A 26,361-nucleotide genomic window follows, 5' to 3' on the forward strand; every position below is an offset into this window, starting at 1 on the left:
TACTCTTAAACAAGTGTGTGCAGCGTGCCTGTTGTTTTGTTTCCGGTCTAGCTAGATCCCGTGTGGTGTTGTAGTTTTTCTAACGTTACTAGTTGTTGCAACAGCATGTGAAAAAAACTACTAAAAACAGTTGCAACTATTTTGCAATTTTCACGTTCTCCCCTAATTTCATTGCCATAAAAGAAAATTGATCTAGAGTCTGCGTGCCACCCCTCTAGATCCGCCCCTGGATGGCGGGAAGAGTGGATAAGGCTGCCATGGATGGGTGTTGTGTGAGGGACTCATTTGCATGGTGGGCAGAACAGCTCTAGCATGTATTCAAATGATAGTTTGACAGCTATCATGCTCAGCACATCCTGGGTGGTGGAGGCAGGCGGCAGCAGAGGGGAGGCGTGGGCGGTTCAGCCCCAGGGCACAACATGCTGCGGCTCGGGCAATAACAAGTCAGAAAAAAGCTCCAGGCTCTTCATCTATAATCCTTAATCAACAGTCAGGATTAGAAACCAAGTTCCCTCTGATACCCAGGCTGCAGTGATGGAGAGGCGTGGGAGGGGTTGTAGGGAGATCAGGATAAGATTGAAATGAAAAAAAAAAAAACAACAGAAGAGAAAAGTAGTTTAAAAATTGGTGAAGGATAATACAAGCTAAAAACAAATCCCAGCAGGAGGAATAAAGAGAGAGAATTGGTGTTCAGCAGCTGTTCACAGCTGCAGATGATCTGACTGAAAATAAAGTAAAACCAATACTCAAATGTATTCTCTGTATTACTGCGTAAGCTAAACTATAAGGTCTTAGTGAGTGTTAGCATTAAAATGTCTATAAACTCTAGCTCTATGTTCTATATGTAGTTGAGTTGATCAACTACATAGATTCTGACATTCTCCCAAATGTTTCCAACAATGTTCAAACTCAGAGAAATCTGTCATTTTATTCAGGCAATGCTGCGTTTCACCGGTCGCCTGTCAATGGCGTCACATCTTTTTCTTCTACTTCTTTTCTCGTCTCACAGGTTCTCATGGATCCTGGTGGAGCCTCCTACCATGATCCTGCTTGACTTCCACTGCCAATGTTACTGATGTTATTATTATTATTATTATTATTACAGTTACTGTTATTGTTCATCGTCCCCCATCGTTGTTGTTCTTGTCATCATCTTCTTCATGTTCATCATCATCATCATCAGTCATTTCTATTAGTATAGTTGTTGCTACTGTTGTTGCTTTGCACCTTTGTCTCTGTCTGTCCTTCTCTCTTTATCAGCCCCTCTCTCCCTTCTCCCTCTCTCCTTGCCCCCATCGCCAAGGTCTTGCTCATGGTGGTACTGTTGGGTCTCTGTAAATAATGTTATAAAGAGTTCGGTCTAGACCTGCTCTATTTGAAAAGTGTCCTGAGATAACTTCTGTTATGAATTGACGCTATACAAATAAAATAAAATTGAATTGAATTGAATTGTTTAAGACTATTGTGTTGACTCAGGTCAGGACTGTCTCCATGTTGTGCAATATGTGGCTGCAGGCACAATGAGCCCTTTTCTCTGGCTGACTGGCCTCAGTTTGTGGCTTTCTATATTCAAACTTCAGGGGGAAATGAGTTCCTCATTTACCATGGTGAAAGACCCGCAGATAGATTAATTATTACTGCACACGTGGGTGACAGTCTAATCTGTTCACAGGTGTATTTTACCCTTACAGAGTTTGCACTTGCTTATGACCTGCTCAGTCTGTCACACTTTATGCAAAAGAAATATTAACAAAGAGATTCGAGAGACAACTGAGTAAACATTGGTGGGACCAGTTTTCTCTGCATGATGGGACATGGTGTTATATTCCACTGTTTTATCATAGTCCTGGCATGTTTTTTTCTTCGCTCACTTCCTGTATTTTGTTACTGTTTTACACAAATAGTATAATTGGTCGCCCTAATGTTGACTCTATGGCTACAGCCTTGACTTTACATAATTGTAGTTGTGGTCAACTGATGTGGGTGTTTCAGTGGCCGATGGTGATACAGTTTTTGTTCTAATTTTGTCCATATTCAGTCAGCCGGACATGGATATCAGTTTTCTTATTGGTGTAATTCTTTTGACTCTGTTGGATAAATCATGCTATGTTTTTTGTATTATTATGAGATGAGATTTATTTTGTGGATTACTTTATTAGGTTAATTAAATTTGCATTATTATAGTTATTTAATGGTAACTACATATATAAAGATATTTGTATTCTGTTCTGCAATGTAGATGAGGACATACATAGCTGCACGTTACCTGTAATGTTACTGATGGTTAAGATTGGCGGAGTGATATGATGTAAAGTAGTGTTCAGTTGTCCTACTGTTGAAGCGGACATTAAAGTGGAGTGAGTAACCCAGATGAAGTTGTCCTTGTGCTCTTGCTTTACCTACAACCCAAAGGTAGTTTTAATACAGTAACTATCAAGCTTATAATTAACGCTAAGAGTAACCAGTGTTACATTTTGTAATTTTGTGTAATGTTATGTTTTTTGATATACATTCACATATGAAAAAATTGTAAAACATGTTGAAAAAAGAAAAAGAGAAAAAATTAAGACTGATAACTAGTCATGTGACCCAGATGCAGCCTATTTATCACAATTGTGAGTGTTCATGTCATTTTACTGAGCGAACCTGAAGAAGCTACAGACAAAACACGTTGTCATGGTTAAGTCATTCCAGTGTGCAGTGGTTAATTTAGATTTTTAATATTTTAGTGTTTAATGTTTGCACTTTGCAAAATGTGTGTTGGGCAGAACTGATTTAAAAATATCTTTACTTTTAGTTCACACAGGTGTCTCAATTTGCATTAAAGCTGCAGTACTTTTATAAAAATAACGTTTTGCCATATTTGTTGAAACGTTCACTATATCCTGACAGTAGAACATGAGACAGATAATCTGTGAAAAAATCTGGTTCATCTGGCTCCTTCTAGTGCTCCTAATAGTATTTACAAGAATCCACCGGGCCTGAACGAAAACAACCAATCAGAGCCAAGAAACATAGCTGATTGTTGAGTCTCATTCCCAGGTCGTCAAACACAGACACTGGGAATGAGACTCAACAATCGGTTATTGGTTAATTGGTTATTGTCTTTGTTGTATGGTTGATTATTGTAAATGCCATTAAGAGCACTAGGAGGAATCAAACCTCATCTGAGATTCAAGATGAATAGAGTTGATGGAATGCTCTGCTTCCCTGCAAATTTGTTATTTTAGACTCTATGACTTTAGTCACATAGCTTTACTTCAAAATGTTTCCTAGTTTAATAATCTACAAATAGATTTCCTGTAACATTAAAGGTGTATCACACTAGTATATGACAAACATGATGGTTTCCATTGGTTTCCATTGGTGTCCAGAACTGTTTTGCATGTACTGGACATAATGTGTGACATGATGTTACACTCATCATCATTCACTGAAGATAATTCACCCAACTGTAAAAGAGGTGTATGTCATGGTACAAAATATAAGAGCTGAATTATACACAGTGGGAGCTACAGAGGCAACATTTAAGAACGGAAATTTATTTTGGAAGTAGTGCATTCATACAATAGTTTCTAATGCACTTTATATCACTCGAAGAAACAAACATATCTGTTAAAACTGCCGTAGGTAACTACTAGCAAAAAATTACATAAATATTTGCTGAAACTTTCACTATATCCTGACAGTAGTACATGTGACAGATAATCTGTGAAAAAATGAGGTTCTTCTGGCTCCTCCTAGTGCTCCTGATGGGCCTGGACAATGGGCCAACCAATCAGAGCTGAGAAAGATATAAGGACGCTTTGGGTTGGTGGCTTGAAGATAGTTGACTTTTGAGTCTTCCCAGAGTTCCAAAGCATCTGTATTTGACACCCTGGGAATGAGAGGCCCGCATTCTTGTAAATGCCACTAGGAGCACTAGGAGGAGCCAGAGGAACCAGATTTTCTACAGATTATCTGTTTCATGTTCTACTGTCAGGATATAGTGAAAGTTTCAGCAAACATGACAAAAAACATTTTTATAAAAGTTACCCCCTGCAGCTTCACAGCTTTGGAGCTTTTAACACAACAACACTTAGCTTGAGAGTTAGCATACTGTAAAAGTCAAAGCACAATAGTACACTTACACCTTTTAATTAACAGAGAGATGTGAATGGCAGGGAAAGTTGTTGCCTACTGACCATTGACCAAGTATTGTACTATATGGATTCTAATTGCATTAGAGAGACAGGATTGAAACAGTAGAAATCAATATAACAGCATTAGGACTGCCCACATAGAATAATCAAAACGTGCACACTTTTTAAAAAAGAATGAAAACTAACAATCTCATGTTTAGAGTAAATATTGGCTCTACTGACAGTGCTGTATCACAAAAGTATAGGTTATTTAACTCTCTGTCACTGTGTTTTTATCGCCTCTGTCCACCCGGCTTACCACAAGCTGTCACAGCTGTGAGCGGAAAGTTAATACTTGCAAAATATGTGCATTCTGAAAATGAAAAAGAGGAAGAGGAACCTGTTTTTCTCTTTTTTTCTCCCTTTGTTGGTCACTTAAGATGTGAGAGGAGGGGTGGCTCTGTAGCAAAAATAGCCATGCAGTGACAGCAATGCCAGGAAAGTGAAATAACTATAGAATAAATACTGCATGTTACATGAAACTAGAAGAGTGTGTGATATCTGACTACTGGAGAGAAAGACTATAGTTTTAAGCCCAAATAGGTGACACTCAGACACCTAGTGGTTTACTTTTGATGAAAGTTGAGGCTCATTTTTAATTTGAGGGGACATTAAAAGTTAGTTATCGGCCGTGGCTTGTGTCAGTGTTTCAGGACAATGATAGTGCTGTTTACTGCACAGAGACTTGCCTTCAGTTGGTCATATTCAGGGCTGGTATGTGTTGCAAAATGTGTGAAATTGTAAACCTGACTGTGCTGTTGTTGCTATAGCAGGACATACCAGCATATAGGCCTACCAATTACGGTATGGAGTAAGACATTACATGTTCCAGCTCATAAGCAAACTATTTTAATATACTGAAACTAAATGTAATATTACATTACCCACATTAGCTAACGGACCAGTAATTAGGAGGGAACGTTCCTTGTCCGAGAGGGCTGAAGTGTCCTTGAGCAAAACGTTAGCTAACTTGCTAACAAGCAATTAATAAGTCAGCTAGTTAGCTAGTGTTTTGAAAGTGTTGGCTCAGTAGGTATGTTTTGAAAACATAAGCTAACTTAAAGTGTAACTATATATATATCGATTTTATCTTCAAAACATAGAGCCTAGCACGTAGCATATCTAAGTACAGGAAAGGTGAAAGTTGACCGAGTTTCTGACAGAGGCTCAACTGTTATTGGAGCACAGAGCAAAAAGGGGTGGGAGTTACGAAGGGTCAATTAACATACCTGCCAAGTTGCAAAATATTGACACTGAACATATCAGAACATTTTGTAGGGTTGTAGATCTGGATGGAGTCTGGATGTGAACCTTTGACTGTAGTATGCCAATCTGGCCCTTTGTACATTTATTGTGATACATAAATGTACTACTTCAAAATCTGGGTTAAGTTAGGGTTAGGGTTAGAGTCACAGCCACCATACTTTCTTCTACATGCTTGGAAGTTGACTGCAATTCAGTTGGTTGCACTCTGCAATGTCTCTGCTGGAGGCCACTAAATCCCACACACTGGCCATTCAATCGCCATACATTTTTAAAAGTTCTATGTGTAGCATTTCAACATCAATAAGTAGTTACAACATGTATTTTGAGCTGTTAGTAGATTACTGCAACCAAGGCCAATTTTGACAGTTTCTACTGACCACTGCATTGTGTAAAGTGTGGAATCTCCCTCTAGTTGGTGTTAAAACTGCTGTAACAATAGTACTAAAACGGGCTATTCTTTTCTGGTTTAAACAGATAACAGACACAGTGCACTGTGTTCTGCTTTTCAGTGGCAATAAAGGAAGTAGCGAGAAACTTACCAGAACCAAAAACTAAACAAACTTCCAACAGTAAACACCCATCATAAAATCAACCACGGTTGATTTTTTTTACAGATATAATCTATTTTCCCATCTTCTATCTATTATATTCACGTATGTTTTGTTCTCTCTCTCTCTCTCTCTCACCCCAACTGGTCGAGACAGACGACCACCCACCTAGAGCCGGAGGGTCTGTCCTAGGTTTCTGCCTTCTTACAGGCAGTTTTTCCTTGCCCTTGTCGCCAAGTGCTTGCTCATGGTGGTACTGTTGGGTCTCTGTAATTAATGTTAAAGAGTTCGGTCTAGACCTGCTCTATTTGAAAAGTGTCCTGAGATAACTTCTGTTATGAATTGGCGCTATACAAATAAAATTGAATTGAATTGAATTGAATTCTGGCTCAGAAGAGGAAGCTGGACCCTTACAGACAGCACTGAGCCAAACCCTGATGTTTAATAATGCTTTAAAGGTCCAGTGTGTAACATTTAGGAGGATCTATTGTTAGAAATGTAATATAATATTCATAGGTATGTTTTCATTAGTGTATAATCACCTGAAAATAAGAATCGTGTTTTCATCACCTTAAAATTAGCCATTCAACTTTATGAGATGATAATATGTCCATGTCCCAAGTCGCCAAAAGCAGAAATTTAGTAAGTTTAGGGCTATTTTTAAAAATGTTTTCTAAAATCCTGGGAAAACTAAATGTGTATCTGTTGTATCAGACAGCTTTAAGGTAAAAGAATAAAAATTTTGTTTTTTTTCAAATGTCCTGTCAAATATGATCAATATGATATGATGATATGGTCTTCATTTTGTGGTAGGCTTCATCATTTTATGTAGGCTACATATTACATTTTTATCAAGGAAGCAATTTAGAGGTTGAATCTTCCCAAGTAATTTCCTAGAAAATGAAAACTGCCCTGATCAATGTTTCTATATTAATTATGGCCAGTGGTGTAGTGCAGGGTATACACAGGTATACATAGACTATACCTACTTATTTTTAGGTCAGCATGGGGTATACCCACTTCTAAATCTCCATCAAGCTGCAATACTACATTTTAGTGCAATAGAGCAATTTGCAACTAATATAAGAGGACTTTAGCACTTTAATTCTTATAGTCTCATTTTAATTGTCAGTGTCAAATGTGTCTTTATGTTTAAAAACACAATTGGCGCATAAACTATATGAGTATACCCTGTTCTCCAGGAACCACTACACCACTATGGATCACAATACTACTTGTATGTGAAAGGAGTTGCTTGAAGAGACAAACAGATATTTATCACCTGACCGCACTTCCCCTCAGCTCTACTGAGTTTTTTAGCATCCTCTATTTTACGGCATGCAACTTTAAGGTTCACCAATGTGTTTATCAGTTTCATTTTCAGCGACAGCAGTCAGCTGTTTTCAACAAAAGGTGAACATAGTGGAGCATGTAGCTACTAAAGAGACAGATACTGCAAAACAGTACAGAGTGAATATTTGACCCACATTCATCAGGTGGCCAGAGACACGACACCAAATTAATGCTAAGGTTGCTCCGTGTCTGCTGGATGTGTAAATACTCCACTGTTGGCTAGAACAACTTTATAAAGTGATGATATACGTCATTGTTGTGTTAACAGCTTGTTGCACTGCCCCCAAGTGGCCAAAACAATCAGGTAATGCAGAGAGATCACCAAGTCAATGTGATATCTAGCTAGGGCTCTTCTCCTCATTTCTCACTGTGATCTTGATCTTCCTCCCCTGCTGGATGTCTGTGAAGGGGAAAAAACGGAAATTGTTCCAAACAGTTCCTTCAGGTGAGGGAGAAACATTGCCCAGGAAATGTGAGAGTTACTTGTGTAAAGCATAAATGAAGACTGAACAGAAGGAATTAGTTAGAGGGACGTTAATTGAGACCAGATCAGTTGAGTAGAAGTAATTTCCAAGACCTGGTCCATTTAAAAGACCTGGGTAAACGTCAGACTACATGCAGAACAGTTGAGATAAAGTAATTCAGCATTCATCAGACTTACATGCATTCACATTTTGGCTTATTAGTTTTATTGTTACCAGCCTAACTTCGTTACCAGTAACAAAACATGGCTAAGTGCAGGCATGTCCAGTACAGAGCACCCCATAAACTCTGATACTTATATGAATTGAACAAACAAGACATAATGTGTTATAATTAGTGAGCTTTAGACGTTTAAATGGATTTCAATGCTGGCAATGTTAAAAGTATCCCTCTTCCCATCTAAATTCTTTGCAAGAAAGCCAAAGTGTTGAACCATCCCTGAGTGTTCACAGAACCGGAAGTGAAATTAGTGTGTGGGGGGAAAAAAGCTTAATCCATTAAGCTTTTGGTATGTGATTTGATTTGAAGACCACACTCTGGAGAGAAAGAAAGAATGGAAGAAGGGAAGAAAAACACCCAAGGACTAGAAATGTGAAGTAATGCCTACTGTCTGAGTCTGATTCTCTGTCGGTTTCTGTCTCCACAGATGCCCTCTTCCTCTTGCAGCTCTGGTTGCTTTCTTGTCCTGACACACTTTCCTCCTCGTCCTGATCTTCGCAACTGCTTACTGTCTCAACTGGTGATGATGACTGCTACAGGGCAGAGGAAACTTTTACCTAGCTAATATTTTCCTTTAAAAATAGCAAAACTGAATAAGCATACATATCTTTGCACAGTCTAACTGTATCTACTTTGGTGGCTAGAATTGCCTTACCTTGCCATTTGATGATAAGGATTCTTGCTTTTGCAGGGCAGAGTTCAGAGTCTCCAGCACTACTACTACAGAAACATGACACAAGTTGATTAATCACTTGGTCACAGTAAATACACGCCAGCACACACAGACACATATGAATCTAAGTCGCTTACCTGGACGTAAAGATATAGTGAGGACAGGCACCTTCTTCTCATTGCTTTGGTCTGTCTTTCCATTCACCTCCTCTTTCTTCTCCTGCTCTATGGTTGCCTACAGTGACAAGACCATCATACCATGAATCATGTTTGTCCCTTCATTACCATCACTCCCATGCCTTTGATTTTTAATTTTGGTGCTAAAAGCTAAAAAATTACCTTGTGGTTATGGTCACTGGTAGGCTCTTCCTCTTGTTGTTTGACTGGCAGTGTTGAGGAGGATGAAGGAGGGATGGCGCAATGTGGTGATGATACTGGTGTGTGTGTCGACGGATTTGTCTTCATATCCTTCTCAGGGCTGCTCTGTACTCGCTCTACACCTAGTATGACTGAGGGTGAATACTCTCTTGGTGTTTCGCTGGATTTGGACTTTCCTCGATCTGACAGATCCAGAGGCCCCTCGCACACCTCTCTGAGCCCTTCTCCAGAGATTCTCTCAGGCTTGGATGGTAGGATCTCCTTTTTCTCCTCAGGCTTAGTTTTACTTTCCACATGCTCTGACAGACTCCTCAACCTGAACAATACAGTTGGCTCTACGGCAGGGGCCCTAGGAGTGCTCTGCTTGTGCCAGAGAGATCCGAAACTCTGCCTTCTAGGGCTGCCATGTTGGGCAGTTAGGATCAGGTTGGGAAAGCGTGGCAGGTTTGGTTTGGGAGAAGGTTGCACCACTAGGCTCGACCCTGTAGCAGCTGCAGTAACCCAGTCAGGGGACTCAGATAAGGGCCATGGGAGAGTGACCGGGCCGCTTGTGAGTGGTTGAGGACGGCAGGGGACAGGAGCATGGAGCACATGTCTGCTAGGGTTCACTTCTCCACCAGTTGATGAAGAAGCGTTCTTAAGAAGGAGAGCTTGAGGAGGGATGGAGGATTGCTGGTTTAGTCCTTCAACAATCTGAGCTCTAGAAATGAGAAACAGAGGCCAGGCAGATAGCTAGAGGTTAAAAGGTCTGTACAGTTCACTAGGCCACAGTGTCAGGTAGTACTTTTGGTACCTCTACAACTACTAGCTTTACTTTGGTATTAAGAAGCTGCAGTCTTTATTCGCTGACTGTAACCTACACTATACACTAATTGCTGCCAGTAGTATGAGAATATTCCGCATTTTATGTAAACAGCATATTCCATTTGGATATTCCTAATTAGGCCTTATTCCAAATGCAGCATTTCCTGATTAAGGCATGTGGGATATGCTGAGATTTTTCAGGTTATTGGAACATTCTTTGGAAATGTATATAGCACATTCGCAATACATCGGGTTGGGGTTCACATGGCCTCTTTCCTGTTTACACCTTTTAAGAGGCAGAAGTCTTGAGCAGACCCCGGCTCTAGGTGGGGGGCTGTCTCAACTGGTTGATGTTAGTGAGGGAGGGGGAGAGGGGGATAAAGAGGGATAGAGGAGGAAGGGCGTCATGGGGTAAAGAGAGAAAGACAGAGACAGGTAGCTTGGCTATTTAAAAATGCAAGGTTTGTGCAGGATGTCCCATCTCAGGCAACCAATCAGTGGTTTGCTGTGTTTTCACATTGCGTTTTAGTATCGGCTCAGCTCGCTTGGAACCACAGCTGAGGTGGTACCAAATAAAGTACCAGGTAGCATGTACTATTCATAATGTAAAACCAAAAAAGCAAGTAGAGTTGAGATACGCCGTACCATGTGGGGGAAAAGGAGCTTTAGTAGCGCATTACAGTAATGTGATGACTTTTTTAATAACCAGTAGTGTAAGGGAATACTAAAAGAGAATCTTCAATATTCAAGTTGAATGCTGACCCTCAATCGTTCTTCTTTGCCTCCAAAAACAATCTCAGTTTTTTATCTTATCAATCACTGATTTGTTCCATGCGCTCATTACTTACATATTCCGATACAGTTGGTATTTCAATTAAATTAAATTAAATTAAATTCAGTTTTATTTTTTTAGCGCCAGTTCATAACAGAAGTTATCTCAGGACACTTTTCAAATAGAGCAGGTCTAGACCGTACTCCTTATAAAATTATTTACAGAGACCACAACACACACAATTTCCTACTGTATGTCCCTCTGTCTCACCCTCTCTCTCCAATACAGCATGGTTCTGTCTTCCAGGATGGTAATGCGAGAGTCGAAAGAGGCTTATATGAGTCCTGTGAGAATGGAGAAGGGCAGAAAGCAAGAGAAATGACTACACTTGTAAAAGTTTGACATTCTGACAAATACTCCCTGTCTGAGAGTTAGATGGTAAGATTGATACAACTCTAATGCAAATGTTCCCTGTTGTTGCATCAATAAAGGATGATCTTATCTTATCTTATATAACAGGCCCTCCTAAATGTTACACACTGGACCTTTAATAAGTGTGCTTTAGAATTGCTGGTAAGGGGATGTTTTTTTCACCTTTGGACAGAGCCACTCTGGCTGTTTTATATAAAAAAGCTAAACTAACTGTCTCTTGGCTACATCTCTGTATAAAACAGACAGATGTGAGAGTGGTGTCAATCAAACTCTCAGCAAGAAAGGGATTAAGAGTATTTCCCAAAGTCTAAGACTATTTCTTTGACATGCACAAGAAAAACTGCAGATTTAGAAACTTACATAATGGTTTCTGTTCATCCCTCTCCTTTGTCTGTGTTCAGTTTCTGTTTGAGAAGATACAGAAAACATGAACTCATGTAAGAAGGGGGCATATAATTTGAGGCTTTCAAGATTGTCAAAATTAATAATTAATTAATAGTAAATAATTAACTATCTTAACTGCTATAGGATAACATATTTAATTTGAACTGATGTAGAAATTATTTGTTTTTGTATTACAGTGGCATAGTATTCGACATATATGTATATGTACATGTATGTATGCATTCATGCGTGTCTCTGTTGTAAATTGCATACACATCCTTGTGTTTGTGATGCAGATTATACTTGCTTTTTGTTTTGTTTAAGTATTGTATGAAAAAAAAGAAAGAGAGCGAGATAATCAACACACAATCCGAAACATTTCTCCTCCCAGCCCTTCTTTATCCTCACCTTCAGCTCTTGTTTCGACCTCAGTTTTCACTGCAACATCACCATCTACTGGCTTGTTGCTGGCCCTGCTGGTTGCTGCAGTGATGAGGGCCATGGGTCCAGAAGAGGGTGAAAGGTCAGGGGAGCTGTTTGGCTTGACCCCCGTGGTGGTGCTGCTGTTGGAGGAGTGCTCGCTGTGACCTCTGCTACACACATAACACACAGTATCTCACACTGTGAGAAACTGATTTCAGGTGGACTGAGATCAGTTATAAATGGTTACTGTTAAGGTACTGGCCACACAGCAAACTGTGTATGTGATATATGTATATATTTTGATGATATTTTGGTGATAATTGTTTGCAAATTGGTTATAAAAATCAAAATCAAATCCTATTTTAGTGGTCTCCCATTTGAGAAATATGAGAAATACTTTAAGTAACAACAAAAATCATCATTAATAGTTGACTCATCCTAAAACGTAATAATTAAACACCATATACTCACTCGAGTGCTGCTCTTAAATTTCTGATCTCATCTCTGAGTCTCTTGTTCTCCTTTTTCAGGTTGGTCATTTCTCCCGCTACAAGACACGCCACAAGTAAATGGTAAATGGACTGCACTTCCAACTACTCAAAGCACTTTACTCTACATGCCGCATTCACCCATTCACACACATTCATATATTGATGGCAAAGGCCATCACAAATAGAAGCTCATACTCATTCACACACATTAATACACTAATGCACAGCATCTGGAGCAATTTAGGTTCAGTATCTTGCTCAGGGACACTTCTACATGCAGCAGGAGGAGCCGGGTATCAAACCTTCTGATTAATGGATGATCATCCTCTTGCTTGTTCAATCTTTCTTAGCTCTGATTGGTTGTTTTTGTTCAGGCCCAGTGGATTCTTGCAAGTACCATTAAGAGCACTAGGAGGAGCCAGAGGAACCAGTCTTTTTTACAGATTATCCGTCTCATGTTCTACTGTCAGGATATAGTGAACGTTTCAGCAAAGATGACAAAAAGCTGTTTTTATAAAAACGTCCTACTGCAGCTTTAATACATAGACTGATAATGGCTAGCCTCCAGCTCTCCAAAGGTAACAACATGTTTCCACTGTTTGTTAAGCTACACTAACCAGCGGCTGGTTAGTTACCTACAGCATTGTTTTACCAACAATGTTGTCTTTAAAACATTTTAAGGGAAAGGAAAAACATGGATAGGTAGTTTAAAGAAAGTTCTGGGAAGCCACAACCAAATGCCAGAAGGCAAAGAGAAGTAAATGCTTAGGTAGGGATGCAAGGCTGATAAGAGATGTGATACAAGAGACAAGTGATGGAGGACAAACAGAGGGATGGTTTGGTCATTGATTAGAAGAACACACATAAACAGAATACCTAGTATAGACATGTGCTGGATGCTCTGTATTTGTGAGGCTTCAAATTCCTGCTGTCTTCTCTTGGCTACCTCTTGAGTCACTGTACATCTGTCACACAGCCCCGCCCGCAGCCTGGGACAAGCAGCAGAAAACCACACAACATCAGAAACACTAATCTTAAAGCCACCCTCCAGTCACAAATGAGATTCTCTTGTTCCTACAGTGTGATGTGCAGAATGGTGTATGTGCAGAGTTTGAAGTTGAATTTATAAGCAATAAAATGCACCATTTCTCAGTTCAGTACACTGAGGTTTTACTGCCACAGCTTTACTTGGTCCGACTTTTAGACATTGCTGAGTCAGTTTGCTGACTTGATGACTCTTTTCTACTTGTACCTTGTTAAAGTATTATTTACCATCATCATGGCCACAGTGAATCTGGTTCAGCAATAGTTCCACAGATCTTTTCTTAGGTTTATAATAAAGAAAAGATTATAGCTGCTTTAAGTGTATGATTTAGTGGCAACAGCTGCCTCACCTTCCCATTCCAAGTGTGTGGGAGAAACTATGGTGGTTGCAAAATTCTTGAAAAAGGCTATTCTTTGTGCTGTCCGTTCTGGGCTACTGTAGAAACATGGCGGTTCGACATGGCAGACTCCCTCTGTAGATAAAAACAGCTCTTGAATGTTACATGCTGTACCTTTAGGTTCACCTTTCCTTGGCTTGGGACACCTGATTGTTTAGTGATGCCAAATGGCATTTTCATGAGGAGGCCTTGATTCCCATATGGTATACTGTATACACACTCAAACAGAAGTGGAATTTAACATCAGTACCTGTTCTCCAGTGTCTTGATGTTCTCGGTAAGTAATCTCTGCTGTTCTTTCATCTGCTGGTTTTTGCTGAACAGTTCCTCCATTCGCTTTGTGTCACTGTTTACATGCATGCACACACACACACACAATGGGACACACAAAAAAGGAATGAGTCTACTATCAAAACTTAATGCCGATCAGATAGTATGTCAATCGTTCTGTGATCAGTGAGACACAGACTAATACATATTCTCTGGAACATTTATTCCGAAACAACAAGCAATATGGCTGAAGAATCAGACAGAAATACTAACACTACAACAGGCTACTTCACATATTCTATTTCCCTTTAGTTTCAAGGCTGTTGCTGCATTTCTTTCTATTACTCTACTTCTTTTTAAGTGCTGCAAGAGGTAAAGAACATACTATAAAACTCATGACTGCATTCTACTTCTAAGTAAAAGTATTATTAACAAAATGTACTTTAAGTATCAAATAGGAAACTGCTGTAGTAATAACTCAGTTGTTTTGAATTTAAATTTGTGCAGTATTTTAAGTAGCGGTAATATATATTTCCAGTTTGTTCCACTAATTCAATTTGTGCTATAATGCTTCAGATTTCAGATCATCGTGAAAGATTTGATGTTACTCATATAACGTAGGCTACAGCATTACAGCAGTGACAATTAGATAAGTTGGTCCACAGAAAATGAATTTGCTACTATTTTGATAATCGATTAATTTTAAGTTATTAAGTTATCTTACGTCAGCTGACAAGTAAGGTAATAATTTGGTTTAGTAGAACTAAAGAAACTGAGTAAATTCAACTTAAGCAGTAACATTTGTTAAAAGTAAATATCTTACTTTATTCAGATACATTGAAATAAGTTCATATAAGTGCTGCATAAGACTTTGATACAATTATTCTTACTTTTAAGTTCAGTTAACTGAATGGAATGGGTAATTTACTCAATGTTCAAGTAAGTTAAAAAGTTAAAATTGCACTTAAATACAGTACTTCAGTAAATTAATGAAGTACTGAGAATAAGTGGAACAAAATTTTGATAGTAATGAGATGTTTTGAAACTGAAAGACTCAATTAATTGAACAAGCTTCCATTTTTATCGAAAATCTAAAGTGATCCCGCTTTGCCAGTTGTTTTTTTTCACTGCTTCTAAGCAGAAACGAAACAGAGATTTTGTGACTCAGTGGTAGACTGAATGACTTGTTACAACATGAGACTCCTTACAAGCTAAACACGATATGGACCAACACAGAGCCAGGTGCAGGACCAGCATGCCTGCCTACCTGGGCCACACAAAGAGCCTGAGCGCAGCTCCCAAAGGGCTGATCTTGTGTACCATTAAACTTGAATAACTTGTTAGCGTTGTCTAAACATGATCACCCAGAGACCTCGCTGAAATTAAGAACCCACTCACCAGCCCTTCTTGTTGGACAGCTCTTGGATTTTCGCCTGCCACCCTGTAAGTCAAAAACACAACACACCTGGTTAAGAAGAGGATGAGATTGTATTTCAGCTGCATTACAACTTCTCTCTCTTCTTTGTGTGTCACCAGTGGCTGCTGCTCTCATGATTTCCACTCACCCTCTACTTCCCGCTCGTGGACCTCCCGCAGTTTCAGGAGAAGGCTGTTGAAGCACTCCATTGCCATGGTACTCTAATTTGACCTTGAGTCAGACTCTACAGCAAAAGAAAGATATAATGTGTTTTATATATTTTGATAGAATTAAAAAGTATTGCATGCTTTTAAACCGAATTTCCCTTCTAAATGTATTAGACTTGTCTGGATTTGACATTATGACCCTTCTTCTAAATACATTATTACAAGAGTGCAAGAGTATACATCATTTTACATTTGCTTACATATGATGTTGTTAATAATTATAGCATTCTTGCAATATTTATATATTTTATAGTGAGATAAAATGATAGCAAGCAAAATTAATATATATAAACAGTGGCAGATTCAGGCTGTTTAGAGTGGCAGGGCCAAAAAATATATAAAGAGCACTACGCAGAAAGTTGTGATGCATTTATGCTGAAACAGCTTAGTCAGGGTTAAGATTAGCACCTTAGATGGCACTTTATAACATATATGTTATATGTGCACCTATATACATATACGTATACATATGCACATACCTACACACATAAGGGGCCTCCTCCTCAAGCCCAAATCCTTCAATATTTTTGAACTGTGATCCACATATTTCAACCATTTATTCCACCATTTTAAATAGGCCAATTATTGATGTCTTGACTACATTGCGACCCTTCACCCGCCCTACTTCAACATCAATGTACAAATGGAGTGGAACCACAATAAATCAGTTGGGCGTTACAGCCTGAGGACTGCGTCGTGCATGTAGAGGTACAGCACTGCACATTTTGCTGGCACTATACTTTCACAAGCCGTACACAAATGTGGGAGCAAATTTCGTTGTTATAGCAACGATGATTGAAACTAGTTAGACTGGTCCTGCCTGGTGAGACTTCCGTCTGCAGTTTGTTTCATGTGCATTAAGCACAGCTTTTACAGTTTGCGCATGTGTGTGTGCACATCACATGGTGTCAATCTGAAACTAATAAGAGTGTATACTTTATTGAAACAAACTTTTTTTTGTCTGCAAACTGGAATCCTTAATATGTGTTTCCTTTGCTCTCTGTCGCAACAACACACACACACACACACACACACACACACACACACACACACACACACACACACACACACACACACGCTCTGTATGTGCACAAACACATGCAATGAGTACTATTTAGCATTTTGATCAGCGTGGATCAGGCTCCCTCGACATGTCGGGATATGTCAGGCAAATGGCTGTTCAGATCACCTCAGCAGAGCAAGAAAAGACCTGTCTGCCTTTATGTGTCTGCTCTGCTGTCTCTAGATCATTATTCACACACACACACACACACACACACACACACACACACACACACACACACACACACGTACGCTTGTCACTGTGTCTAACTATTATTCTGACACCACTGCATCATACTTCTCCCACTCTTGACTGAGGTATTATCACATTCTCTGCAAATATGTAGTCCTGGATGCCACACACCTATAGAGAGGCTGTGCAGATAACAACCTGGCTGCATATCTCACTGCCGTAAATGTTCTCAAACACCTCCCATCAGCTCAGATGTTTGTTGTTTGATTGAAACCCGACTTAAGTTGTGAGCGGATGTTTTGGAATCCAGGCCTCATTCACCTCTGTCACACAATATCAGCTGATGCTGCTCCAATCAAACGGAGCAGCCGGGTTCTAAAAAAATGCCACTCGGAGCTATTGTCGGAACTGCTTTGCTTTCAATACTCCTGTGGCTTCTCATTGTCATCTCGACTGACTAACAATGTGACAGGAATGACCATTAATGTCAATCCTTTATTTTAACGGTGACAAGCACAGAAACAGGCATAATGAGAGAACATGACTTTTATGCAAATAATGATGAATGATATTTTAATATAAAAAACTTCAGTCTGTTGCACTTGTGTATGAACTCCACCCTACACACACACACACACACACACACACACACACGCACACACACACGCCTACATACACACGTACACCTACATACACAAACACACACACACACACACACACACACACACACACACACACACACACACACACGCCTACATACACACATACACCTACATACACACACACACACACACACACACACACACACACACACACACACACACACACACACACACACACACACACACACACACACACACACACACACACACACACACACACACACACACACACACACACACACACACACACACACACACACACACACACACACACACACACACACACACACACACACACACACACACACACACACACACACACACAAGCTACATCTACATCTTTTATGTCTAATGTCCTCAATATGAACCCTGAGCTCATGTAGAAGAGTTGCTGTATTGCACATTGTGTTTGCTTAATTAAAGGCCTCCATGTATCTTATCATTGACAAGCAGCTTTATATCTATCTATATAGACTTGCTGCTATATTGCAAATATATGCCTGCTTACATTTTATAATAACATTATGTGAACAAAGTGTGGTAATCTAAAAAAAACTCAGCTCACACCCACACACACTCACTGAAAGGCCTGATAAGGCCACGATCATGTATGCCAGCTCAATCCTCCCAGCCGCACATACCTGCACCTACTCTACCCACCTGTCAGCCAACCTATTCCAGCCCTCGGGCAACACCTTAGAGCTCAGTCAGTGGTAACTCACCTCATACAGCCAAGGACCCCTTCAGCCGTTCGCTGCTGGGCACAGCTTTTGCTCGTTCAGACTTCAGAGATGGACGGAGTTACACTGAGACAGAGGAAGAGAATGCGCAATAACGAAGAGAGAAAGAGAGAGGAGAATGAGGTGAGGGAGAACGCCCCACACCCTCCCTTCTCTCATCTCTCCACCCTAGAAAACCGGTTGGAGCGGTTGTCCCCTTGAGGAACACAAACACAGAGGCCTGGGCAAGTTCTCCCTTGATATTCCTGTTCTGCTGAAATCCCACATAACCAGCTAAACCGGACCCATAAAGCCCTGGGGATAGAGGGACAAAACCGATTGGGTAACAGACACATCCAGTGCAGAAACCTCAGAGTGCACTGAAATCAGAAGTTAGAGAGACAATGTTTGAATGATTTGTATCTGATTAAATTATATTCATAAATAAGCTCACAATGCTGGCATAAATTGTAACGCTTAAAGCATGGCAATGAATAAATAGCATTAAAGCCTCAATGTGTCCCAAACTTTAACCTACACATGTTCGACACAGAGGCTGTGATCACACATTTGGAGATTGATAATAACTTTAGTGTTAAAGAAATCATATCTCGAATGCTGTCTTTGTACATACAACGCATAGAGGCAGCCATGAGCCATAAAGCGGCCACAGGGTGGGGTGAACCCAATGACTGTGGTACTGGTATGTAAATCGATGGCAAACAACAGACAATAGCAATGGCACGCATCTTGTCTCTGAAACTAGACATGATGTGAAAAACGCCATTTCCTGATTCCTGAACAAAATTCCTTATAACCAGCCTGACCGGACAGAGGCTGCATCTTCATCGTCATCCTCTTTGTCCACCTTCAAACAGCCACTCCCTGCTGCCACAGGTGCAATAAATATCTACACTTATGGAGAGGATTAACAGTAATGTATGATTATGTTTTTATTGTCAGTGTCACTGATACACAAGGATGAAACCTCAGGAAGAGACAGAGGAGGGATTATTCTTCCAGGATGGACAGGCATGCAGTAGATGCCATGTGTGCAGAATAGGCTAAAATAATAATAGTAAAATATCAATATAGAAATTCAGAATGGCGGATTCATTTGTATATGGATTTGGGAAGATGTTGAGAAACTTCTAGGTGCTGCCAAACAGATAGGATCTGAGCCACACAATCTGCTCTCCACCACCAAGGCCTGGAAAGAGGACAGACTGCATTAAGAGTCAAAGCTCAAACACATCACTTACAAAGGGGAAGAAGAGACAAGACAGAGAGATGAGACTAAAACCCCTGGAGGATAGAGATCCAGTTCCAGGAGGGAGGAAGGGAGAGAGAGAAGTCCCAGCCCGGCCTTAGGTCCAGCACAGAAAGACTTGATATTGAAAAGAGAGATCAAAGGAGAGAGAAAGAGAGACGGGGCTCCTGGCTGTTGGACAACAAACAGAGGTTTTTCAGGAGGTAAGCAATAGTCTCTTTGGCAGGACAGACATGTACTTACTACTAAGGGCATGGGTGGATTGCTGAATGGGCTACTGAGCGCAGGCACAGAGCAGGGAGGGCTTACTGTAGGCCTGAACCTCTGTTTGAAGTGACTGTCAACATTTGTTGTCCAAAAAAACAAAGTACACAAAACAATGACAGAGATATAAAATGACCACACAGAAGGGCAAAAAACAACAAAGAGGCACAAGTGGTATATGGTTGAGACAACCAACCTGCCACAAGGATAATGGACACTGTTTCTTTTTATGTAAAGATGAAACCATATTATCATCACTATCTTGTTGTTGCTGTTTATGTTCAACCAGTAAAAGATGCACTGGAGAATGATGCACATAACTTGGTTAGTTCTCCTCTAAATAGCTCATTAGCTAGTTATCAAAACCTTTCTTAAACATTCTGAGACTCATTAGCTGTTTGCTCTGTTACATTCTCAGTTAACCATGTTAATGCCGTACCCTTGGACCTTTACTCTAATGTTTGCTTTGTTTTTAACTAGCCCTAATATGCCTTTATGGCAGAAGGTATTAGCTATGATTGTATGGAAAGTTGTCAGAGCAGGTTTTTTGTCAAAATGTTTTGGGTGCCTCGTTACACATCGGGGGCGGACTGTGTGTTGATAGCCTGTGTGATCAACATAGGTTCATTTTGATGAAGAACTTATGTGGGGTTGACTGAATAGGTTATTCCTGTGGGTGGACTTGGCAGCCTATTGCCATCAATGTATAAAATGATATAGATGGATGAATACAACATGATTGACTCCTAATAATTCTGTGCTTTTAAAGTGTGAACATTCACCATTTTTCGATATGTGTGTATGGTATGTATTATTTACATTACAATCCCAATCACAATCCCACATAACAACCCACAATGAAAACATGAATAATTGGAGGTGGTATGTTATGGTATAGTCTGTGATTAACTACAACTAACACTGGTCAGATTGATCTCATATTGTTTTACCTGAATTACACTTTCTTTCAAAAGGTGGGAATTAATTGTATTTTGTACACATGCAATAGCAGTTTTAGTGTTCTATGTAGTAAAACGTGGCCTCCATATGTATATTTTTTCTAAAAAAAATAAAAATAAAAATAAAAATATTCTAGCACACACTGGGATATTGGGATTGAAACTGTTTTATTACATTACAGATAAAACAAAAAGCGTTTTGCATGTTGCTTCATCAGAGTCGCTCTGTGTTTAATTGCCATCAGGTGTGTCTTTAAATAATCAGGTGCTGATTAGCAGCAAATCCAACAGGTTCACATTCCAATACAGTACAATAGGCAATAGTAAATGTAATTCTATCATTCAAGAATAAATATAGATATTCTTTCATAAAAGACAATGTGATACAATTCATATCAGAGTGTAAAAACTGCATTTCATTTGATATATTTTTCAATATTACAATACTACAGTAGATCCAAAATACATATATTTTCTGTACTATTGTATTAACCACAGAGCAAATCTGATGAAGCATCAGGCGAAACTCATTGTTGGCTCCTTTTTGTTTTGTTTTATATGTAATAAAACAGTATACTAGTATCCTGGCGTGCACTGGAATATAATTTTGAAGTTTGGTTTACGTTGCTTTGCTCTGCACTAATAGAGAAGCACTGTTGTATTTTCAACTTTTTGGACAACACATGGATGTATTTTCTCTCTATGGCCCGTATGGCTCTGTAGAAAAGGGCCTGCACACTTCTTTTTGACTCTGGGGACAGCTAGGAGCCCTGTATTGAGAGCAGGGAACAGGAGATAGAATATAAGTTTTGAAGTAGATCAGACAAGTATGGTAAATGGTAAATGGACCTGTACTTGTATAGCTCCTTTCTAGTCTTTTACACTATGTGCCACATTCACCCTTTCACACAATGATGGCAAAGCCCATCAAACAGAAACTAACTCATTCATACACATTCACACAGCAATTCAGGGTTCAGTATCTTGCTCAAGGATACTTCGACATGTGGCATGAGGAGCCGGGGATCGAAGCAACAACCTTCCAATTAGCAGACAACCTGCTTTGCCTCCGAGCCACAGCCACCGGGGGGGATGACAGGGTATGCCCATTTACAATTCTTTAAGTCATCAGTGGTAGGGTTGATCTTTTGGTCCTTTGAAGGTCACAGGTTGCCAGCACTCATCTAAAACAATAAAAATAAAATGTCATATTTGATATATATATATATATATATATATATATATATATATATATATATATATAAACTGACTTAGCAACTGGTTGTTAGTGTTTGAATGGTCAATGTCAAAAGGTAGCTTAAAAATTTAATATTCTATTAAATGTGCATGATTTCTGTCTTTTTTTTTTGATTTACATGTTCAAATTCTATTGGTTTCTTCCTTTTTTGTAACTATAGCCTTTTAACATTGTCAACCAAACGCTGTGATGGGGCTGGTCGGCACAAATGCACAACATGACTTTAGGCACCTAATCTTAAAAAATAATTTCTTTATTTGAACAGGGACAATGTACAAGTGTACAAATTAACCTAAAACAAGGAGAGATGTGATGTACCAGGTTTTAGCAGACTGCTCTTTAATATTGCAGAAAGTGACAGTGTGCAAAACAACTCTGGTCTCCCCTATAAAGTCTGATCTAACATGGATCTACAGCCAATGAAGGGAAAGTAAGACTGCAAATTTGACCATATCAAATTTTCTAGTTATAGTCAAAATTATAACAGGAAAACATTCTGAACCACTCTCTTTCACTGATGTAAATAAAGTTGACGAACTAAATGCTGTCACATAATAGTGTAGTGTTTCTTTTTGTCCACAAGAGGGCCCAGTTAAACCTTGAAGCAGAAAAAGGATCAACACAGGTCTGGTGAGAAGAGAACCTAAAACATACCCATACTCCTCTTAACCAGTGGTGGCAATTGCTGAAGGGAAGTGCCATGTAGAGGGTGAAGCAGTTTGGGTGGTTTGGGAAGCTGAGCAGGCAACCATGAGTGGAGTGTGTGCAGGGTGATCCAGGGGTGGAAGGTCAAGCCTGCAATTTATCGCTGTCCGTTTTTCTACTACTCCCTCCCTATCTCATCTCTCAGTGGTCAATCTGAACAAATGTAAAGCAGCAAAACTGATATGAAGAGTATGCTATTTGTCTTAGAAGAATTTTTCCCCTCAGAGTTTTATGGAAACCTAGCAGTTTGCGCACAGTTCAAGTAAATGGAAGCACAATATTTATTTTCCATCCAGTTTTAGGTTGTGCAGTCATAAAATGATACGGTAGAAGTGCATTTCAGTACAGCAGGTCCTCTGTTCAACGCAGCCAATCCAAGAGGAACATGAACAAACAGAAAGCTACAACTACACAATCCTATCAGCATATGTGTGTATTTTACAGGGTGAGTCTGTCTCAAGGGCTTTCTGGTACAATAACACAGACCTTAGCTAAGTCTGTGAGTGTATGAATGTGGGTGTGAGAGTGTGTAAGTTTGTTTGCCTGTCTGGGTTGATGCAGTCAGTTAAATCTGTTCATGGAATTACTTCTTTCTACTGTAACTGAGACACAACACTGCAAATTTAAGTGAAAACATTTTCTATTTAAGCCTTCTTGTGGCTAAAGCAATCTAATTTGGCTGCCAGTACAGTTAGACAATAGGAACAAAGGGAAGAAATTCGGAGCAAAGAAAAAAGCATTACAATGAATCATTAGCATGATTGAAACCCTGCTGTCTGTAAACCCATAACCAGCTTTGTGTGTAAGGTAGAGCTTTGAGCAAGCTCAAAAATCAGGCCCGACCCAACCCAATCCCAAAGAAATTCTGTGTAAGCCCGAACCGAGCCCAAACCATGGAAACAGTTTTGGACCCGAGCCCAAAATAAATAAAAAGCTGAAATTTAAGCGGGTCTTTTCAGGTCCATTTGGATTCTAGGATTACTAGCTAGTATCAGACTAGTTACTTACTTAAAGAGGCCATATTATGCTCATTTTCAGGTTTGGGGGTCTAGTATAAGTTCACATGCTTTAATCTTGAAAAACCACATTATGTCAGTCATACTGGCCATTGCTGCAGCACCTCTATTCCCCCCGTCTGACGCACTCCGTTTGAGCCATCAACATTTATAAAGCTGGACGTCAGCTCTCCAAAAGTGAAGCCAAAACGCCCCCTGATGGCTGACTACAGAAAAGGTCATAAAACCTGTTGCCTCCATGTTATCAGATGGGACATGGGCAAAACTAAAAAATTAGTACACATCATATAAATCTTCATATAATTCTTTCCCAAAGATGATTTCAGTCATTTTAGGTTGATCTTATCACACCGACGTATGTTCAAGTGTTCATTTTTCTTAGTTGGGTTTTAATTTGTCATTTGTTTGCGAGAAAACAACAATGGTGGGTAAAGTCACTAGGTTTCAGTGGGGAAACAGCACTGTCATATCAAAAGCAAGGACTATGTACAGGAACTTACTGTAAGCATCACAGTGAAAGACGTCATTCATGAATAATCCATTGATAATTATAATTATCAAGAAGTCTCTCCCCTCAAGTCCTAAAACGTGGAACTGAGTTAGAATTCCAGCACTTCCAGTTCCCGGCCTCAGAGTGAATAGTTTTTTTGGTTAGAATCCAAAAATATGGTAAGTATTTGTGCAGTTTAGAGCAGTGGTTCCCAATCTTTTTGTAAGACTTACCTCCACAGCCTAGTCTGATGAACTCAAGTACTTCAAATGTGTTTTTAATTCATTTCAAACTGGATGTTGTTTAACTATTACGGCAATCATAAAAATATAATAGTGGATGTTACAATATTTTGGTACAGTTTAACTGTCAATGTTTAGTTTGGTTTGGTCAAGTTTGGTCAAAGTTTTCATACTACAACCAGATGGAGTGCCAAAAGCTGGCCGTACCAACTGTTAATCCATTTCCTTTCAGCTAATTATTTCAATAATTTATCCATTATTTTGGGCTAATTATTTCAATCATTTATTTTTGGCTTTTTTCTGCTCACTTGCTAACTAGTTTTCACACACTCTTAATTTCAATGACACCTAAATTAGAATGCAGATTTTACACTTCCGCATTGGCTTAATTTTTCAGACCCAGAAGTTCTGTCCATTATATGTAATGTCAGTGGTTGTTATTGTAAAGTTTAGCTTAAAATCCTCCCTATTTCCATCTTTGTCAAACAGCATTAACTGTCATGTCAGATAAGCATCGTATCTCATTATTAGCTCTTTTGTAATCTAAGCGTGTGATATTAACAAGCTAACGTTAGTTTGGTCAGTTAGCTACAGTTACAGTAGTTCATTGATATATAGATATCTAATAAACTACTCTACAGTCTTTCCATGTACCCCCGGTACTAGTAGCCTACCACTCGTTGGGAACAATGGGTTTAGAGTAAGTGTGGAAATGTAACTCAAAACTTACCCTATTTACATCACTGTCAAAGAGCTTTAATTGTCAGGTCAGATATGGCAACAGTATCTCGTTACCCCTTCTATCTAGGCGTGTCATATTAGCAAGTCAATGTTAGTTCTGTTACAGTAGCTATGCAACAGTTACCCTGGGTGTTTTTTTATTTATATGTCTTGTAAAAACTCATCTCAACATAAGAACTAGTTTGTGTGGTGCAATTTGTTCAAATCTCCACTTAGTAACAATTAATTTGAACGTATGAACAGTTGATGCAACTGGACTACTAAACGAGTGCTTCAGATTCAGTAATAATATCTGTTGCCACAGATTATTCCACAAAATGTCACTTAGAGATGGTACTATATGAGTTACAGATGTTTGCACTGCAGTGTGAACAGTTCCTAAGCCCACCAACCACTTTCACAGCCCACTCTTTGGGTCAGCACAGGGTGCTGTATTTACGACACCCATGAGCTGAAGGAATTTGAACCCATCCTTAGACTTGTTATGATGCTCATCCACCCTCTCTCACTTGTTCTCTTTCCCCCAACTCTCCTCCTCCTCCTCCTCCTCTTCCTCCCCTCTCCTGCACCTCTTATTTATGATCATTACCTTGACCTGCACCAGCCATCACTAAAACACTCACAGGCTTGTAAATCAGAGTCTCTCTCTCTCTCTGTGTGTTACATAAACAGCATTTAACAAATCTGTTGAGGAGGCGATAGGCCTAAGGGGCACTAATCAGACAGACATTGTCTCTGTTTCTCTGGGAATATTGAGAAAATGGTTGGATATGTTGTTTGGTTATTGACTCAATCAATCTATTTCCCAAGAGGAAGAGAGCAATACTTTCATTATCTATGGTTTTCAGAGGAAACATGCCCAAAGGGAGAATGTGTCTCAGTAAGATCTTCAGTTAATGCATTGACTCCGGGCCTTTGCCGGCTTGTTCTCACTCTGTAGGCCAAAGCTTAAATCACAGTTAAGCTTGTCTGCAGTGAGACGCAGGGCAGCGGAATAACTCATACTCAAAAGATAATT

General features: G+C 39.5%; 1 protein-coding gene and 1 long non-coding RNA gene across 9 annotated transcripts in view; one reads left to right on the plus strand and one right to left on the minus strand.

Annotated features, from left to right (window-relative positions):
* LOC127377845 (uncharacterized) overlaps nt 1-6,372 on the plus strand; it is an 88,426-nt gene extending 82,054 nt beyond the window's left edge. Inside the window, exon 2 of the long non-coding RNA XR_007887773.1 lies at nt 6,188-6,372. This is a non-coding gene — a long non-coding RNA (uncharacterized LOC127377845). The remainder of the gene's footprint in view (nt 1-6,187) is intronic.
* Nucleotides 3,523-18,562, minus strand: rbbp8l (retinoblastoma binding protein 8-like). Of its 8 annotated transcripts, none has more exons than XM_051426040.1 (14): nt 18,402-18,562; nt 15,684-15,779; nt 15,517-15,559; nt 14,099-14,194; nt 13,283-13,395; nt 12,387-12,462; nt 11,901-12,055; nt 11,469-11,512; nt 10,947-11,020; nt 9,062-9,800; nt 8,861-8,957; nt 8,706-8,770; nt 8,439-8,583; nt 3,523-7,748 (listed from the first exon to the last, which is right to left on the minus strand). In XM_051426040.1, exons 2-14 carry the CDS (start codon nt 15,748-15,750, stop codon nt 7,687-7,689), a joined length of 1,776 nt encoding a protein of 591 aa, XP_051282000.1. In that variant the 5' UTR covers nt 15,751-15,779; nt 18,402-18,562; the 3' UTR covers nt 3,523-7,686. The 8 variants fall into 8 exon arrangements, with proteins under 8 accessions (XP_051282000.1, XP_051282003.1, XP_051281996.1 ...); XM_051426043.1 differs by having other exon boundaries at nt 8,439-8,580; nt 11,901-12,082; XM_051426036.1 differs by having other exon boundaries at nt 11,901-12,082.
* Nucleotides 18,563-26,361: the final 7,799 nt, after the last annotated feature.

This window comes from Dicentrarchus labrax, unplaced genomic scaffold (assembly GCF_905237075.1).
Source record: "Dicentrarchus labrax unplaced genomic scaffold, dlabrax2021, whole genome shotgun sequence".
Classification (NCBI taxonomy): domain Eukaryota; kingdom Metazoa; phylum Chordata; class Actinopteri; family Moronidae; genus Dicentrarchus; species Dicentrarchus labrax.

Excerpts from the sequence above, each read along its gene's own strand:
- rbbp8l (XM_051426035.1), bottom strand. The coding sequence starts at position 15,750 with ATGGCAATGGAGTGCTTCAACAGCCTTCTCCTGAAACTGCGGGAGGTC. Across the intron at positions 11,021-11,468 it reads GGATGAACAGAAACCATTAT|GACTCATATAAGCCTCTTTC; the intron begins GTAAGTTTCTAA and ends CCATTCTCACAG. Across the intron at positions 7,749-8,438 it reads CAGAGAATCAGACTCAGACA|ACATCCAGCAGGGGAGGAAG; the intron begins GTAGGCATTACT and ends TCCCCTTCACAG.